General features: G+C 46.8%; 1 protein-coding gene across 1 annotated transcript in view; it reads left to right on the top strand.

The window, feature by feature from the left end:
- TGM2 (transglutaminase 2) overlaps window positions 1-4,369 on the top strand; it is a gene marked incomplete at both ends in the record, with an annotated part of 31,391 nt that extends 27,022 nt beyond the window's left edge. The window contains 3 exons of the mRNA XM_084247708.1: window positions 2,185-2,345; window positions 3,342-3,478; window positions 4,219-4,369. Coding sequence (XP_084103834.1) covers window positions 2,185-2,345; window positions 3,342-3,478; window positions 4,219-4,369 — 449 coding nt within the window. The remainder of the gene's footprint in view (window positions 1-2,184; window positions 2,346-3,341; window positions 3,479-4,218) is intronic.
- Window positions 4,370-19,936: the final 15,567 nt, after the last annotated feature.

The following is a 19,936-nucleotide window of genomic DNA, read 5'->3' as shown; positions in this document are numbered from 1 at the left end:
CAAGCCAGTAATGTTTCCTCTTCATTATTGTCTCTGCCTGAACCTTGGCCTCACAGGCTGGCATAGGGGGCACAGCTGTCAAGTTCCTAAGAGAGCCCGTCCATGTCAGGCGGGTGTCTGCGGCATCAACAGTGCCACTTCCTGGTGTCTCTACCCTCGGGGCCCTTGTTCTGGCGCAGCTTCAGCCTAGCCCCTCAGTTTCCCTCATCACCCGGGCACATGTCCACAGCAGAAGAGCGTCCTTCCTTGCCTCGGAGACCATGAGGGGCCGGGCCTGCAGGAGAGGCAGAGGCAGGGGCAGAGGCTCTGTGTGTTACCTTCAGGCTGGAAGGTGGGGCTAGTCCAGGATATCCTATTGGGCCTCTGAGGCCAAATTCACCCTGAGAAAGTCTTTCACCCTCTGAGACCCCATGCTTGGCTGAGTTGCTTATTATTCTCTGATGATAAGATCTGGGGGATTTCCATGTGCTGATGGACAGGAAGCCAGGCCTAGGACCGCTGGACAGAATCCTTTTGCACCCATTCCTGCCTCCATGCTCGGCTGCTTCATCCCTTCCCAATGCTGCCCCCATACTTTCTCTTTCCTCCCTTTTCCCTCCAAGTGGGTCACTGGAACACAGCCAACATGGCGGTGGTGATCTAGCCTAGGCATCTTCCAGAGCAGGGTAAATTGTCTGAGGAATGGCCACATACATTTCCTTCTCCCTCAACAACCAGCAGCTGGGCCCACAGCCAAGGCCATGGTCCCTGGCCTGTGGACAGCAGTTCTCAGAGGTCCAGCCCCACCCTGGCCTTAGCCTTCTGGAAAAGTCAACATTTGGGGCCACATCCTCCGAATATTGAAGGACAATATTCTCCTTCTTTCCTGTGGAGCTGGTCAGAGTTTCCACTCTGTTCCACTAGAGTTGACCCAGGAATGTTCACTCCTTTTGGACAAAGGTTTGGTTTTCTTCCCCCCTACATCATCTGAATGAAGGTGGGGGCAGATCCGCCCTGTGAACAAAAGGCCAGAGACTCTAGGGCAGCTTTTCCCGAGGAGGGCGGCTCGGACCACATGTGCGCACGGCAGGCCTAGACCCAGACTCGGCCGGTGAGAAAAGCCCGTCTCCTCAGCTCCCACAGTCCTCGGGCGGACCTCATGGAGCCCATATCTGTGGGTGCTGAAGGGACTCAGCATCCCTCGCCCTTGCTCATCTCCCTTTGCACAGTAAATGCAGGCCTCAAACCCTGAGCCCTCAGCAGACTAGACCATCTAGCCAGAACTGAATAAGCGTGTGACTTTATTGGCTACTATTTCTTTTTACCAGTTACTTTCTATTTATGGTCAGTGAGACTGGTTTGCTACAAATAATGATGGAAAGTTTCCCTAAGCAAAAAAGGTTAAAAAATATGAAGTGAGTGGAATGAAAGGAAAATGAGCAAATATTGAACAAACAGGCTTGGAAAAGCCACGTGGGTGGCTGGAGTTTGGGAAGCACTGTCTAGTGGGGGAGGGAACAGATGGAGGGAGAAGAGGCGCTGGGAGGAGGTAGAGGGGTAGCCTGGGCTCCCGCGAGCCAAAGATGGCCCCTCCAATCCTCTGTCTGACGGGTTGGCCTGAGGAGCCGAAGGGATGGGCCCGCTTCTCTGTGACAGAGCGGACAGCCGGGGCCTGGTGCAGCTCTGAGGATTCCCAGCCCCCATCTCCTCCCTGACTCCTGTGGGGATCTTGGCCTCAGTGTCTGAAAAGTGGGGCTAAAAATCACACTTGGCTTCTCTGCAGTGACAGGGATTGGCCCTGAGAGCTTCTTCTCCCCACTTGTGTCTTTTGCTCTGGTCTTAGTTCTGTCTGGTGGGCGCTGGGTGGCCTGGAGAACAGAGAAGAAAGGAGAAACCCTTGAGGTCCGGGGGTGAAGTGACTTGCCCAGAATCATCAGTCAGCATCCAGCCTCATGGTATCTCCTGTTGATAAAGAGCAGAGGTTGGGGGCCTATTGGAGCCCCAGCTCTCCCCCCACCAGGTGTTCTGCCTCCCTCCCCAGCTCCTCCATAGGAACTCCAGGGCCAGGGCATGTGGAGCGAAGGCCTGCAGTCTGCCCGGCCATCACCAGCTGTGTGCTGCCCTTTCTGTGGCTCGTGGGGCTGCAGGAGGAGAGGTGGGGGCAGTGGTTCAGCCTTCATGAGCACCCTCCCTCTCCCCCTGCAGAGAAGAGCATTCCCCTTCGCATCCTCTATGAGAAGTATGCTGACTGCCTGACGGAGTCGAACCTCATCAAGGTGCGGGGCCTCCTCCTGGACCAGGCAACCAACAACTACCTGCTGGCTGAGCGGGACATCTACCTGGAGAATCCAGAAATCAAGATCCGGGTAAGGGGCAGGCCAGGCACCGTGTGGGGCAGGGACGGGGCCCAGGACAGGCCCCACGAATGTAATCTCTACATACCTGCATCACAAGGTTGTCGATTTCTTAAGGTTCTTTAAACAAACCAACAACAACAACAAAAAAAAAAAAGTACAAGAATGTGGGGCTTGTAGCTTCTAGGAATGAATGCTAGAATCCCAGAGTGATAGGGTCATGGAATTTATGGATCTGAGAACCATGGTCCCTTAAAAGCAAAACTCCTAAGGCTGGATCTCCAAGCCCTGGGGCCCAAATGGGGCAGAGAAAGTTGGAGGTGTTAAGGACACAGAGTCTGAGTACCACTGCCTGGCTCAGTGGGGTTCCACAGGACCCGGGGGGGGGGGGTGTATAAAGTACCTCCTCTGTTCTAAATCACAGACCGGGGAGCCAGGCTGATCTCTGCCCCTTCCTCACCGTGTTCCCAACCTCTCTGAGTCTTGATTTCTTTATGGGAATGAAATGCCTGACCACAGGGGTGTCATGAGGATTAAGTGAGCAAAACGTGGGAACCCCTATGCCTGGTTCATGGCCCTCACTCTCTCCTCCTCTGTGAGATTACCATTTATTTGAAACTGCTGCATTTGGGGTTCTGAGATGGTGGTTTTTCCAAGCAAATTGCTATGGTGATGATGATAAGAATAGTCCACTCTTATGGAATGCTTCCAGTGTGCGGCTATGGTGCAGGAACCCTCACAACACTCCCGTCTTACAGATGAATAAACAGGCATAAGGGGGCATGGTCACGGGTCCAGTCTAGGAAGGAAACAGAGGCAGGTATCATCACCCATGTTTTCCAGATGAGGAAACTGAGGCACAGACGCAGTGACAGTGGCAGAGTCGGGCATGTTTTGTTCCACAAATATTGAGCCAAAGGGCAGCAAACGGACCCGGCTCACCGGGTCCTTGCTTGCTTTGAGGGGCTCTGGGCCCCTCTCCCTCAATCTGCCCACTCCCTCTTCTAGATCCTGGGAGAGCCCAAGCAGAACCGCAAACTGGTGGCTGAGGTGTGCCTGCGGAACCCACTTACCGTGCCCCTGACTGGCTGCATCTTCACCGTGGAGGGCGCTGGCCTGACCGAGGAGCAGAAGGTGGTGGAGATGTAAGTGCTGCTCCCTCCTGCTTGGGCAGGCTGGGGGATGAGGGCAAATGCTCATGCAGGAAGGGGAGGCCCTTAGGCCCCAAACCCTGGCCCATAATCGCCTTCTCTCATCTCCCACATACCTGCCTGATATGCCCTTGTCTACTCCCAGAAGCCCCTGCGGCAGAGCCCACCCTGCAGCATCTCTCAGGGACCACGCCCAGTTGGCTGCATCCTATGTAGCTGTCTTCCCAGACTTCCCAAACCTGAACACTTACACATCCAATCCCAGAGCACCCACCTCCCAACCCTGGGTCCCCACATAAGCACAGGCAGCCATGCGGGGGTGTATCTTCATAGGTACGTGAGGACGTAAGTGAACACCCATGAGCATCCACATCTCATTTTCACTTTTTTATTGTAATGTAATTTATGTACGGGACACAATCACATGTGGACAGCTGAATGCATTGTCATCCATGTGGTCACCTGAGTATGGTCACTCACCCCCAAGCACATGGTCAACTTACACACACGTGCACACACATGTGCACACACACATGCTCCACTACACATAGGAGGGCAGATGGCCCAGGTCCTCTGAGTGCATGGGGGTCACGTGATGCTCTTCAGCATCCAGCTGTGCATCCATGGCTCTCTGTTCCAAGCTCTCAGGAGTCACCATCTTCCTGGCTTGACCCCATTCCAGGGATCACACTAGGACTCCCCTCCTCACTCTCTTCCTCCGTCTCTCTCCACAGCCCCGACCCTGTGGAGGCAGGGGAAGAAGCCAAGGTCAGGGTGGACCTGCTGCCACTGTTCATGGGCCGCCACAAGCTGGTGGTGAACTTCGAGAGTGACAAGCTGAAGTCCGTGAAGGGCTTCCGGAATGTCATCATTGGCCCTCCCTAAGGGGCCCCTGCCGGCCCCGCCCTGATCAGCTGAGAGCCCCAACTTGACTCCAATCTTTGTCCCAAACTAATGAGCAAAATTTGCCCCTTCTTGGGCCACAGGCCCCAGGGCTGGCATAGGATGCCATAGGGCTCTTCGGCATAGAATGTGCTTCTGGCCCATCTTGTCCCCTTGAGCCTGGTTCCTCACCCCCCTGACCTAAAAAAAGTGTTCTGTGCCTCACCAGTGGGAGGACTGGGCCTGGGGCTGGGGAGGATGGCCCAGCCTTGCTTTCCAGCCCATGTGTCATTTGGAACGCCACCGACCAGGCACCATATTGCTTGAGCTACTCCATAGTCTCTTGGAGCAAGTGAGAGAGAGAGAGAGAGAGAGAGAGAGAGAGAGAGAGAGAGAGGAGAATGCATGCACATGCCATGGGTTGGATCAAGGACGTCAGCTCCCTGGAGTGCTCTATTGCATTTCCCCACATAGTGCCTGGGTACCAGGTGTGGATGGGAAGGGTCCCAGCAATAGGCCAGGCCCAAGCTCCCTGCCCCATCCCAGCAGTCCTGGCCCGCAACCCACCAGCCTCCTCACCATTGTGAGACACCTACTATGTGCCTACCTTCCTGTGCTTGCTGGTGCTCACTTGGCCACCAACCCATTTCATCGCTGTGAGAAACTGCAGAGTGAAAACTTCTTTGCTGATGAGGAGGCTGAGGCTCCGAGAAGGGTGGTGGCCCACTTTGCAACAGACAGCTGGTGGATCTTTGCATGACTAAGTCAGGTAAAAGTGCAGGAATGGAGCCCAGGTCTTCTGATTCTGAGTCCAGTGCCCTGTTTGTGACACCAGCCCTGAACTGAGGATGCCAGAGAGGTCAGCTGGGACCTGACCCAAAAGGACCTGGTTGGGACAAAGAGGTGGGGAGAGAATTGGAAAGGTCCAAGCCCATAGTGCCAACAGACACTGTCTCCCCCTTTCTGAGACCTCAGTTTCCTCATAGGCAAAGGAGGGGTTGAACCAGCTCCTCGCTGAGGCCCTCCCAGCTCTGCACTTTTGATGCCTATGTGACCCCGCCTTGCAACTTATAGAAGTCCTACTTCTGGCTCCTTAGCACCTTCAGTCACAGGCCCAGGATATTCCTGAGCATGAAACTATGACCGTGACCACCCGCCTACGCCAGCCCTGTCCCCACCTGAATCCAGACATCTTTTTCAGACTCCAGTTCTAGAAGAAATCAGCCCTGGAGGCCCCTGTTCCACCCATGAGCCTGCCTACCACAATGCCTAGACTTCACAAAAGCCTTAGCTGCCTGAGCTGGTCACTAACCCACAGGGTGGTAGCTCGGCCACTGCCTCTGAATCAGCTCAGGGAGCGCATGCATCGTCATCTCTGATAACGTACCTCCCACCTGATTGGGCTTCCTCAGGCTGGAGAGAGGAGAGGGGACAATTCTTTATGTGAGCTGGGGTCATCTCTAGGGCCCCCCAAATCCTAGAGAGCAATTTGGGGAAAGTCACGCTGATGCACGTAGAACTTTTTGCTTTGCACAGAGAAGAATCACAAAATGAGCCGACGTGTGTATGTTCTATATAAATATAGCTTTATTTCTTGGTGGTTTATAAATGCTTTTGGATACCAAGCAGGCAGTAGATGTGCTTTTGAGCCACAAGGAGCAAACACTGAAATAAAAGAGTTTATTTTTCACATTCAGACAAGGTCTAATCTTTATGCTTTCAAAGGAGTGGGGTGGGTAAACTCACCCCGGGATCAGCAACGTCCCACCTAAGCCTTTCCTGAGTCTCAGTTCCTCGTCCAGGTCCAAACTGGCATTCAAGGCTCTACATGGTCTGGATCCATCGCCTGCCCCTTCCTTGAACAAACAATGTTTGGGCTTCAGTGAAATTACTATATCCTTCCCAATGCCCTGAGTGTTCTTTTAAACTTCCTAGCTTTTGCAGTGTGTTTCTCTGAGCCTGGAGTCCCTGCTCATTCCATAATGCTTGACACAAAAGTGGCTTCCTTTGTGAAACTTTCCTAGATTTCTGCTCAGAGCACTGGAACAGGGGCCAACTTAAACACTTAGCTCCATGTTAGTCTATCTGTCTGCCTCCCATCCTGAGATCCTCAAGGGAAGTCACCAAGTATCTCTTATATAAATACTAATAAATGCTTAGCTGGTAAATCAGTGGGTTTCAATTCAATTCCCAGAAGACTGGCTGTCCAGTAGTCTGAAAATGCAAGCTGTACATAGAATTTTTTATTTTTTAGTGGCCACATTGAAAAGAGTAAACAGGAAATATGCTTTGATAAAGTATGTTTATGTAACACATTATTTCCAAAATATTAGTTCAACACGTAACCAATATAAGAATTATTAGTGAGCTATTTTACATTGTCATTTTCACAGGAAGTCTTTGAAATATGGTGTGTATTTTACATGGACAACCCAACTCAATTCAGACTAGGTGTATTTCTTTCTTTTTTTTTATAGTTTTTTTTTTAAGATTTATTTATTTATTTATACAAGCACTGGATACAGTCAGAAGCGCGGGAGGGTGAGAGAATTCACCAGAGCCAGAGCAGGGAGCAGAGCAGGCAGAAGGACCGAAGTACACTGCTGAGGGGAGCAGCGGGCGGCAGGAGAGGTCTGCGCGCCATGTGGGACCCTCCTCCGGTGGCCAGGGAGCAGCCGGGGATCGAACCGGCGCTGCAGAGGCTGTGGGCAGCTTCGCAACCCAGAGCTCAACCGCTGTGCCACCGGGGAGGCCCTGAGGCTAGGTGTATTTCAAGGTAGCCACAGGTGACTCCTGGGTACCATACCAGACGATGGAGGTGTAGACTGTGGTTCCAGGAGTAGATATCATTTTTCTGACTGATGAAGCGTTAATAAATGTGTGCTAATTGGACAGATGATGGACAGTCTTTGTCCTCAGAAAACTCACATTAGAGGACAGATTGAAAATCAAATTGAGGGCCTCCCTGGTGGTGCAGGTGGTTGAGCGCAGCTCTTTGAAGCTGTCCGCAGCCTCTGCAGCGCGGGTTCAATCCTGGCCGGCCGGTGAGAATCCCACATGGCGCAGCAGACCTCTCCTGTCTCGCCCTCTGCTCCCCTCAGCAGTGTATTTCGTCTGTCTGCCTGTTCTGTTCCCAGCTCTGTCTCCGATGAATCCTCTCACCCTCCTGCGCATCTGGCCTGTACCCCGGTTCTTGTATTAAAAAAAAAAAAACTTAAAAAAATCAAATTGAAAACACATCCTGTTTTCTGGGTACTGATACATTCAAGGTTTGAACTGGTACATTTGGTTCTGGCCCGAAACTTTTATTAATTAACTTACAAACAGGAACCCCTCTGCTATTTCAGGCTGAGAGAGAGCTGATAAGGGAAAATTATTACAAAGGTATGTGAACTGCACGAATAAAGGAAGGGAGAGAGGGCAGAACAAGGCAGCAGCTGTGGCCCTGGATGGTCTGAGCACACCAGCTGCTGGGGGCGCTGTCAGTGCGGCCCCAGAGCCATGGAGCTGCAGGGACCAGCAGAGCCAGCTTAAACCACAGGAGCCGAGGGCAGGCTGTCACCTCTCATCTTCCTGCCTGCTCTCTGCTGGCTTGCTCCAACCAGAAACCAGCCGGCAAGGGGCTCTGGAAAAGAGTATTTTTAGGCTTCCAGTCTCCTGAAAAACGGACGTGGCTAGGCAACTGGCAGAGTGTTGGAGTTGAGTACGTATCGCTATTTTCCCCTGCTCAGGACCCTTACCATCATCTCCACCTACAGAACTCTTACTCAGTCTTCAAAACCCTGCTCCAAGGAGGGCTCTTCTGTGATGTCTTCCTGGACTGCAGCAGCTGCTTCAACCTCTGGTTCTCCTTGGCACATCAGCATATTGTAGAAAGTCCTTGCCAACACTCAGCAGCCTGCCTTAGGGATGGTTGTTTGTCTGCCTCCAGGTTCTGGAGCACCTCGGGGGTGTTGACCCCAAGGTCAGGGCAGGACCACAATGCTGGAGTCTCCTGACCAGCCCCTAGGGTACCCCACGGATCCAGAAAAGAGAAAGGCCTTGCGGGTCACAGGCCATTTTTGCAGACAGAGAAAACGAGCCTGAGGTCCCGTTCTCCAAACCAGATGTGAGGCCTTGTCTGGGTCCCCATGACATGGAGCTGGCCACGGCTCCCAGCCAGGCTCAGCTCAGAGGGGCCTGGGCTCTGGAGTCAAAGAGTCCAAAGAGCCAAGCCCGACTCTGCCATGGATTTGTGGGGTGACTTCAGCAGATTCTCAGCCTGTCTGTGCTTCCACTGCCTTTGCTGTTGAATGGGCACGAGACGGTGTGTGCCTCACGCCCAGCATGCAATTTCAATAAAATGGTGCCTACCAAATACTGACCTGACTGCTTGCACATTGTAATCACGTTGGCCAATGTTTCCTGCAGGTCAGGAACCTTTAATTCATTGAGTTATTTTCTCCTTAAACAACCTTATCTGGTTATTCCCTCCATCATATAGATTTTATGGTCACATGGCTCATAGTTGTGACTCAAAGCTGAGTTGTGAATCCAGGCACCCTCCCTCCAAAGCACACAGCCTAGCCCAGAGGAAGAGGCCTGATTTCTATCCCAACTCTCCCTTCTAGGGTGCATGAGACAGAAGCCTCCATGCAAGCTCTACTAGAGTGGGGTGTCTGATAGGGGTCCATCTTCCCACCCCTAAAAAAAGCCCCTCTCTTCCCCAGCTGCTCTTGCTTACTTAGGGTGCTTTCCAGCTCACCTCTCTAATGTGAGCCAAACCCAGAAAAATAGGCTGTTGACGGAGTCCAAGAAGGAGGGGCTGAGGGTGGAGGACCAGGTGGAGGGCGCCCAGATGCAACTGTACTTTGTGGCCAGGACTGGTTCAGCACACCCCACTTCCTGGCAGTTATACAGACACACCCTGGAGGCAGCGGAGTCCTGTTCTGTTTCAAGAGGCAAAGCCTAATGGGACCCTAATTAACAGCAGAAGTGATGGGGAAAGTGAGGGTGCATCCTGCCTCGGGAACGCAGGATCTACAGTGACCCACAACACAATGAACATTCACTGAAGCTGAGCAAAAGAAACAGGCATAGAAGACTCCAACTTCCTGATTCTACTCATAGGACGTTTCTCAACAGGCAAGACTCACCTACGGTGTTTCAAGCCAGGCTCCTGTTTTCCCTGCTGGGGGAGAGATTGGCCGGGAGCATAAGGGGGCTTTGGGGGACAGTTTCAATTTCTTCATCTGAATGCTGGGTAAACAGGTACATTTAGCCCATAAAACACATCAGCTATATATTCAATATGTACATTGGTGCTTTGTTTAAAAATATGGTTACTTAAGGAAAACTTCAAAATATAGTACATGAAGCTTGTAAAATTAAGTCCTAAGTGTGTTGGTGAAATGGGAACTCAGCTCCAGAGTGCTCTCCATGTCTTTGGGGGGAGGGGATGCCAATGGGGAATAACTCCTATGGCTATGGCGAGGCTCAAATGAGATGTTTCCATGTAAACACAAGCCTTGTAAGGGCACGGACAGTATGGGCTTTGCTTTGATGATCAGTGTGTGTCATAGCAGCCATCAATGAATATACGGAATGAATAGCTGGGACTACATCAAATTAAAGAGCTTCTGCACAGCAAAAGAGACAATAACCAAAACAAAGAGAAACTCCACCAACTGGGAGAAAATTTTTGCACACAACACTAATGATAAAGGACTGATCACAAAAATCTACAAAGAGCTGATGAGACTCAACAACAACAAAGAAAATAATCCAGTCAAAAAATGGGCAGAAGAGCTAAAAAGAAACTTCTCCAAAGAGGAAATGCAAATGGCCAACAGGCATATGGAAAAATGTTCAACATCATTTGCAATCAGTGAAATGCAAATCAAAACTACAATGAGATACCATCTTACACCAGTGAGAATGGCACATATTCAAAAAACTAGCAACAGCAAATGTTGGCGAGATTGTGGAGAAAAAGGAACTCTCCTGCACTGCTGGTGAGAGTGCAAACTGGTCCAACTGTAACAGGGTGGTCCCCAGGAAAGGGGGAGATTCCCTGCCCCACCCAAGGGAGGGTGGAGCTGAGCAGGGAGAGAAGAAGCTGCAGAAGAGACTGAGGAAGGAAGCAGGATGGAGCCAGGAGACCTGGAGGAGGCGCATGGAGCCTAGAGACACGTGAAGAAACTGCGCTTGTCTTTTGGTTGTGGACTGGGTGACACAGATGTGGGTGAGACCCATGGGGAGGTGACCATGGCAGCTTTTATCTTGATGTTGATTTTGCTCTTTTCCTTCCGGGCTTGTCTGGTTGTTTCTGACCCTTTTCTGTGGGTCCCCACTGGAAGATGCTTTAGACTTGTGGCAGGCTTTGGGGCCTTGCTCTGGGCCAGTCCCATTTGGATGGACTTTTACCCACGAGGGGACGGGTAACTTTGGATGCTTCATTTAGAAACTAGACTCTGCCTTACCTGTATTGTTTCCTAGTTTTATTAAAGTTCCTTCCCCTTAAAGTCTCCTATGTTTTCTGTTGATGCGGCAGATGGCAGAACCCATTTAGAATAGGCAGGTTTGCGGGGTTTGGGCTACCCCTCTCCCTGTCCTATAACACAACCACTATGGAGAGCTGTGTGGAGATTTCTTGACCTACTAAAGATAGAGCTTCCATATGATTCAGCAATTCCGCTCCTAGGTATTTACCCAAAGGACACAGAAACATTAACTCCAAAGGACACCTGCATCCCTATGTTTATAGCAGCACTATTTACGATAGTTAAGCTATGGAAACAACACAAATGCCAAAAAATAGATGACTAGGTCAAGATGTGGTACGTATACACAATGGAATATTACGCAGCAATCAAAAAAGATAAACACATGCAGTTTGCAGCAACATGGATGGAACTAGAAGGGATCATGCTCAGCGAAATAAGTCAGAAAGAAAAAGAAAAATACCAGATGGTCTCACTCATAGCAGGAATTTAGGAAACCTAAATAAGGGACCAGGAAAAAGACTAATTAATACAAAGTAAAAATCAAAATCAACAAGCAACTATAAACCAGAGACACACTGTAGCGGTGTAGGGGGGGAAGGGGAGAGGAAGGACTAGGGTCAATGTGGGTCTGCTACTCCTAGGCAGCCTATTCGGCTGCCAATTTTCACCTAAACAAGGTCAAAGTGGTCCGGCCAGTTAGGAACAGGACCCCAACCCTTCAGACCTTCAAATCAAACAAGAGCACAAACCTGGACCACACTGGGATGGTCGTGCATCAGGAGGTATGTCCGAAATGCCTGGGGTGGGGCTGAGGACCCATGCATAACATGTACCTCACGAGGTATGTGCAGAATGTCCAGGGGGCTGAGGACCCATACATAACACATACTCCTGATTTACACATCACAAGGTATGACCATGACCGGGAACACCCCGGAGGGCCGAGGACTAATGTATGACAAGGGACACCAGAAGCTGATCAGTGGAATGCATTATTGATAAGATTAGAACCATGGGGGGGGATTAAGGTGTGTCATCAAGTAGATAAGAAGTGCCTGGAGGGGAAGGCAGACTCACAATCCCTAATCTTCTACACCCTTCCCCTTTCTTTAAACTTCTTAATCTCCTTACAACCAATTACGTGTGTCAGTAAAAGGGCCAGGATCTTGCTCTTCAGCATCATCCTGCATTATGTAGCCTGCTCCATGACTCCCGTTTGTCAGTGTGGTGTTGTCCGATGCAACAGGTCAAAATAAGGGGGGGGGGTGCAGTTGTATGGGGAATATAACCAAAATGAAAATGCATACATTGTGCAAAAATGAAAAATGAGCAGCTCATAGAACTCAGAGAAACACTGTGTATTCAGGGACATGCTTAAGGATCCAGACAGTCATCCAGATGGATGAAATGGAGTGGAAAGGGGCATGGAGCTGCTCTAACAAATGAATCCATTCCAAGGAGGGAGCTGTTGAAATTTTCGACCTATAGTTTGTTGTTCATTGACAATGTGGGCTTGCACGTAGCGTCTGAGGTGTGCGTGGTGGCATGGGCAGATTAGGGGGCCTGAGCCCTTAACCTGTGGTATCTGCACTGTCTCTGGGTAGATGGCATTAGCTTTGAGTTAAATAGTAGGACGCCCAGCTGGTATCACAGACAGTTGTTTGATGTGGGGGGAGCCACCACATATTTGGTGACCACAAGCGTGAAAAGTGAAGCTTCTGTGTGAAGAGAAAGGAGACACACAGGAAAGAAACACACAGGAGACCTGGGCTTCACCCTACATGGAGAGAGGAAAAAGCTGGTGTTTTCCTTTACAATGCCCAGGAGAAATGAGAACATATGTCCACACAGAATGCTGCACATGAGTGTTCACGACAGCATTACTCATAGTAGCCAAAAGGTGGAAATAAACCAAATACTCATCAACTGATGAACTGGTTCATCAACCGGTGAGTAGATTAATAAAATGTGGTGTGTTTCTACAATGGAATATTACTCAGCCATAAAAAGGAAGTGCAGAGACATGCTACAACATGGATGAAACTTGAGAACACTTAATGCTTACTGAAAAAACCTGTCACAAAAGACTACAAATTGTATAATTTCATTTCTATGAATTGTGTGGAATAGACACACGTGAAGACAGTAAGTTGATTGCTGCTTGCCTAGGGCTGGGGGATGGGGTTTCTTTTTGGGGTAGTGAAATATTCTATAATTGATTGTGGTAATAGATGCACAACTCTGTACTAAAAGCCACTGCATTGGACATGTTAAAAAGTTGAATGCAAGGTATATGAATTATAATTCAATCAAGCTGTGTGTTTTTTTTTTTAAAGTGAATAATGGTGCAAGGGGTTAAGCACTGCACTATGAAGCAATCCGCAGCCTCTGCAGCACAAGTTTGATCCCCGGCTGGCCAGAAAGAAACCCACATGGCGCAGCAGACCTCTCCTGTCTCGCCTGCTGCTTCCCTCAGCAGTATTTCAGTCAGTCTGCCTGTTCTGTTCCCTGCTTTGTCTCTGGTGAATCCTCTCACCTCCCCTGTATCTCTGGCCTGTACCCCAGCTCTTGTATGCATAAATAAATAAATCTTTTTTAAAGAAGTGAATAATGGGGAATGGAGAGGTGATTCTGACCCAGGAGGTCTCTCTGGCTGTGCCGGGGGCGGTGGGTAAATGTCTTTCCTCTGAGATCTTCAGTTCCCCTGCTGTCAAACAGAGAGGACAGAGTTGAGCAGAGAAGCTCTGAAATGCCACTGATGGGGCCACAATGTCACACTTTATCAAGATAGTTGTTTATGATCTTATCTGCTTCTTTCCCACGCTGTGAAGCTGGGGACCTCCCGGGACTAGTAAACCCCTCACTGTTCAAAAGATCTTCCCAGTTCCTTCTGCTCTCACCAGCTGCAGTCCATGCTTCATCTATGTTGTTTCAAAATGACGGAAGAGATGCTTCTCCAAATACTGCTGTCAGTCAAGCAGGAAGGCAGAGGCACTGGTGGAATCCTCAGTATCTCTCCTTGCCCTTCCCTCCTTCCAAAGGCATGCTGGGGTCATTTATTTCACTAAGGCCTGCTACAGGGTGAGCAGAGAGGGGGTACCTGCAGGGAAAGGAGAGGGTGGGCTGCATGAGGGTCTGCATGTATGCATGGCCTGGAGATACACAGAGGAGACTGAGTCATTCTGCAACTTCCTTTTTTGCCGCTAATGTGGGCCAGGTACTGAATTAGGCCCCACGGACACAGCAGTTGCCATGGCAGCAGACCCATCCTACAGAGCAGGGGAGCAGGTATGAGACCTTCAAAGTAGATGTGTGGGAAGGAGATGATTCAGGCTGCGGGCGATGAGGCCGAGGTGACAATCGGAGCAAGATGCATCCCCTGCGTTCACATGCTGTGTCCTCACGACGCCCATGCTCTAGGAGCTAGAGTAACCTTCTGCTCTACGGATGAGGAAACTGAAGCCCAGAGAGATTATATGACATGTGTCCAAGGTCACACAGTCAGAAAATGCAGGCCAGCTGGATCCGCAGCAATTACTCTTAACCACTTGTTCTGTTGTTAAATGCCTCATGACATGGAGTTACAAAAATGAGGGTCTTCTTTGACAATGAGGGGAGGGAAGAGCTCCCAGAGAAGCTAACGGGGAAGCTGAGGTGCTAAGGAAGATGATTCAGGCCAGGAAAGGGCTGGGGTGGGCAAGGCCAGAGGTGGGTGATGTCAGGCAGAGGTGGATTTCTAGGAAGCCAGCGACACTGGCTCGGGCCCCTCACGTGCACGATGGGCCTTGTTCACACAGGTTGGCGGGCAGCTGTGAAGCATCGCAGGCTGGAAGAGGAGCCAGGTTGCTATCTGAAAGCATTTCAGTTGAAGTATTTCTGGGAAATAGCCTCCAGAACTCTCAGAAGAAAGGAATCTGAAGCTTGGAAGTCTCTACCACTTTCGTATGATTTCTTTTCACATTCTTAATAAATATTCATTTCCCCCCCAATTTTATATTCATAATCTTACTTCATATTCTTCTTCTTAAAGATGCCCCCCAAAATTCAAACTGGATCCACAATGTCATAGCACAGCCTACTCACCAAAATGGCTAAAACAAAAAAGCAAAAAATATATATATTTAAATGGGCAGCAAAGATATGGAACAACAATTTTCAGATGCTTCTGGGAGGGGAGTGTAAATTGATATGGCTGCTTTGAGAACTATTTGCAGTATCTTCTAAAGCTGAGCATTTATTTATCCTTATGAGGCAGCAATTCATTTCCTGGATGTTTACCCAACAGAAATGAGTCCATATGTCCTCCCAGAGACACGTGCAGGAATGTTCATGGAAGCTCTCCCATAATATCCCAACTGAAGAGCTCAACACTAGTGGACTGGATATATAAATTGGTAGAATCATTCAAAGCATAGTATGAATGAGAAGCATAGTAGGAATGAGAAGAACAAAGTATAACTACTTGAATCTCATAAAGGTGTGAAAAGATACCAGGCAAAAGGTTCACACTTCATTCATCTGACTTTATTCATATGAAGTTTGACACCAGGCAAAAGTCATCTGTGAAGTTCGAAGCCAAGGTAGAGATCATCTTTAGAGTATAGATTGGAACTGGAAAGGGGCACCTGGAGAGGCATCTGAGGTTCTGGTGACAGTCTGATACTTAAATTGGGTCCCAGTTTACAGGGAATATTCAGTTTGTGGAAATTCATTGAGTCACACATACATGAGATATACCTTTATGGTATGCATGTTATACTTTAATGAAAGTTCCCTTAAGTCCCCTAAAACCTTGACCTATCTTTGAGACCAGAGGAGGATTCGGACTTTATACCTAAGCAGTGGTTCCCGTGGAGGGCTGTGGACACTGGTGATAGGTCTCTTTGATGCTTTAGGAAGCTCCTTCCAGCTGCTCCAGGGAGGGAGTGATAGTGCCAGGGTGGAATTGAGGAGACTTGTGGGAGGAGGTGCTGGAGCAGCTGCAGAGTGACCCAGTAAAGGGGGACAGAGCGGAGAAGTCTTGGGCGGGGGTGACCTCAAGGACAAAAAAGCCATAGAGAAGGTGAAGTCTGTGGAGAGTATTGTTTAGGCAAAGACAGGGAGACTGGAATGGAATGGGGAGCCGAGGAAGAGAGAGCTTTGGTTTCTGATTATTATGCAATGAGCCAGGCACCTCTGCAGGCCAGACTTAAAGCTTGGATTGAACCTTAGTCCTGTGCAAGTCAGATGCCCTGGTACCACCAGGCCCCGCTCTCCCTCAAAGCCAATTCTCTCCTGTCAACTCCCCCTACTTTCCCAGACCTGACCAGCCCTGCTCATGGAAGCTCTTGGCAGTCACCCAGCCAACCTTACAGAGTGGACAATCTGTCTCTCTTAATCATGACTCTAAATTTTCTCATTCTTCTTCACTGTTTAATTGACCCAAGCCTTTGTGAGAGCCTCCCAGCTACAGACTTCAAGCTTGATGATGTTATATCTTGTCTCATTGAGGCCCCAAGTGATCTTGGTGAAGTGTATGGTACTAACCCATCTTATAAATGAGGAAAGTGAGGCTTGACAATGGGCCAAGATCACCCATCCAAAATACATAGAGAATTCTTACAATCCAACAATAAAAAGGCAAATAACCCAATCAAAAAATATGCAAAAGATTTGAATAGATATTTCTCAAAAATAGACATACAAACAGCTAATAAAGACATGAAAATATGCTCAGCATCATTAGCCATAATGAAACTCAAAGCCACAAAGATGTCAGCTCACACCAATGGCTAAGGTCAATAGACAAGTAATAACTCAAAAGGGTGAGTATATAGAGAAATTGAAACCCTCATATAATGCTGCTGAAAATATAAAGTGGTGCAGTAGCTTTGGAAAATAACTTGACAGTTGCTCAAAAGATGAAACATAAGAGTTGCCAACTGACTCATCAATTCTACTACTAGCAGAATTGGAATATATGAATATATGTCCACAGAGAACTGTTGAACACAAATCCTCTTAGCAGCATTATTCATAAAAGCTAAAAAGTAGAAGAAACAGAAATGTCCATCAACTCATGAATGGATAAATAAAATGTGGTATATCCATATAATGGAATAGTATTCAGCAATCAAAAGGAATAAAGAACTAATATTTGCCATAAAAATGGATGAAACCTGAAAACGAGAAAAATATTATGCTAATGAAAGAAGTCCCCCAAAACATACACTGTATGATTCCATTTATATGAAAGATCCAATAAAGAAAAATAAAAAATAGACTAGTAGTTGCATTGAATTGAGGGATCAAGGGGATGGGGTTGACTGCTGATGAGTTCATTCTTTTGGGGATAAAAAAATATGCTCTAAAGTTAGAGTATGGTGATGGCTGCATGAATCTTAAATATATTTAAAACCATTGAATTGCACTTTAAATGATCAAGTTTTATGGTATATATTTCTCACTAAACCTGCTTCAAAATAAAAAGGTACACCATGACTTTCTTTATTCATGCTGTTCCCATACTTGAACTGCCCCTCTCTTCTCCTAATTCTCTGAACATCCAACAACTGAGTTCTAAGGCCCAACTCTAATGCCATTACAAAGACATCCTTGATACATTCCATTCAGAGGTAATTTCTCTCTCCTCTGAACCCTGGAAATTCACATCACTCACCAGAGATGATTTATTAGGTATCTATAATGTGTCTGGCACTTATTACATTTCACATGGTTAAGGACCCATTTCATTTCTGATACTAAAACATAGTCTTTTGGAGGAGATTGTATCTTGTTCCTTTCTGTGTTTTCAGAACCAGCAGTTTGACACGCAGAAAGCGTTCCGGAAAGGTATGTGGAATTCATTCTAAATTTCCTTTTTCTCACATTAGCCTCCCCCTAGGAAATAAGTCCCCTATGGCAGGTTCCAGAATGGCTTCATATTGCATTCCCCACAAAAAACAGTCTAGAATCTGGTAGATTTTTGGTGTTGTTGAATAAACAAAAAATGACTAATTGACAAAGATGGTTTTAGTTTCCATCATGACTAAACAACCAATTTTTGAAATTTTTGAAATGAAGTGAGATTTACTCCAGGTTTGGAGAATGGATATAGAATATATTTTTAGGTTATGCTGGATATAGAATATATTTTTAGGTTATGCTGCAGTAACGAAGAAATCCAAAGATTCCGTGACTTAACACCACAAAGTTCATTTCTTACTCACACAAATTCCAAAGGAGTCAGGCAATTCTCCATGCAGTGACCCAAGGATCCAGGCTTCTCTCATCCCATGACATGGCCATCTCAACATGTGTTTTCCACAGATGCTTCCAAAGGAGATGAAGTGTGGAGGTAGCACATTGGCTCCTAAACATCATGGCCTACACCTGTCACTTTCATTCAATCTCTTTAGCTAAAACTAGTGAAATGCTCTCTCCTCTCTCCAAGGGTATTGAGAAGTGCATCTGCCTATGTCCCCCCAAAAAGAGAGAACCAAGTAGGACTGAGCATTTATAAGGCCATGGAGAGGTTTAAACACAAATGATGAATAAACTTGACCTAATGGACATATAAGTTAAGTCTGCATCCAACACCTCATTTTTAAACACATAAGACAATTTATAAAATTTTACTCTAACTTGAGCTATCAAGGCAGTCTCACCAAATGTCAAAGAACCAAAAACATAACAGAGCATATTATCTGAGCACATATCAGTATAACTTATAATTAAGGTATCAATCAATAAGAAAAGATAGTGAGAAAATTTCCATATGCTTGGAAATCTAAAAACACACTTCTAAGTAACCCATTGGTTAGAAAGAACTGATGGAGGAAGCTAGAAAATATTTTTAATTCATTAGTAATGAGAAAAGCCATACTAAAATTTGCAGATGTAGGTAAACAGAATGTAGAGGAAATTTATTGCCTTAAATAAATATGTCAGAGAAGAAAAAAACCAGAAAATTGATAACCATTTACCCCAAAAAGTTGGAAAAAGAGTATATATATAAAACAAATTCGAGAAAAAAGTAGGAAGAAGTAAATAAAGGCACAGGCAGGAATTAATAAAATAATACTTAGATTAAACCAGAGCTAACCCAACAAAAGGAAAGTTGGTTTTCTGAAGACAGTAAAATTGATGAATCCTAAATGAAATGGATCTAGAGGCAAAGAGAAAAACTGCCACCAAAGCCCAATATTAGGAATAAAACGTGGGACCTCATTACAGATGCTGCCAACATTAAAGAAAAAAGAAGATATTTTTGCTAAATTTGTGAGAATACATTTGAAAATAAATATGCATGAACATCCTAAAAAGTCATCATATACCAATTTTGACTCAAAACAAATAGAAGTTCTCAATAATCCCCTAAAAATTAAGGACATTGCGTCAGTTATTAATATTTCTTTCCATAAAGAAAACTTCAACTCTAAATGACATCCCTGGCAAGTTCTACCCAACATTCAAAGAAGAAACAATTTTAGTCTTTGATAATCTCTCTCAGCAAAAAAGTGTGAATAATCCCCAATTCATTTTAGGAGGCTAATATAACCTGCATACAAAATTAATACAGAAATAATATAGCCTGCATACAAAATAGGACAAAGATAATGGCAAGAAAAGAAAATTACGAGCCAATTTTACTCATAAATATAAATGAAAAATCCATGATAAAGTGTTAGCCTCAAAAATCCATCAATATATAACAGGATACCACAAGCAAAATGGGCTAATCCCAGAAATACAAGGTTGATTTAACATAAGAAAATTCATTCATGTAATTCAGCACATAAACTGATTAGAGGACAAAAACGACATGCAGAAAACCATTTGATAAAAATGTAATACTTATTCATAATTTTTAAACAGAAGGAATAATAATCTGGAAAATCATGAGCAGAAGAGAATTTCTGTAATTTGATAAAGTTGATGTGTGCTGCTAACATAATTGATGGTAAAATAATGCAAGCGATTTCTTTTGAGATCAGAGACAAGTCAAGGGTGCCCACTTTGTGCATTTTATTCAGCATTTTACTTCAAACCTGCAGCAAATCCAGAGAGAAGATGAGAAAAGAAATAAAAGATGTGAGATTGGAAG

This window comes from Talpa europaea (genome assembly GCF_964194135.1).
Source record: "Talpa europaea genome assembly, chromosome: 11".
Lineage (NCBI taxonomy): Eukaryota > Metazoa > Chordata > Mammalia > Eulipotyphla > Talpidae > Talpa > Talpa europaea.
Note: the sequence above shows the minus strand (reverse complement) of the source record. Positions and strands in the feature narration are given on the sequence as shown.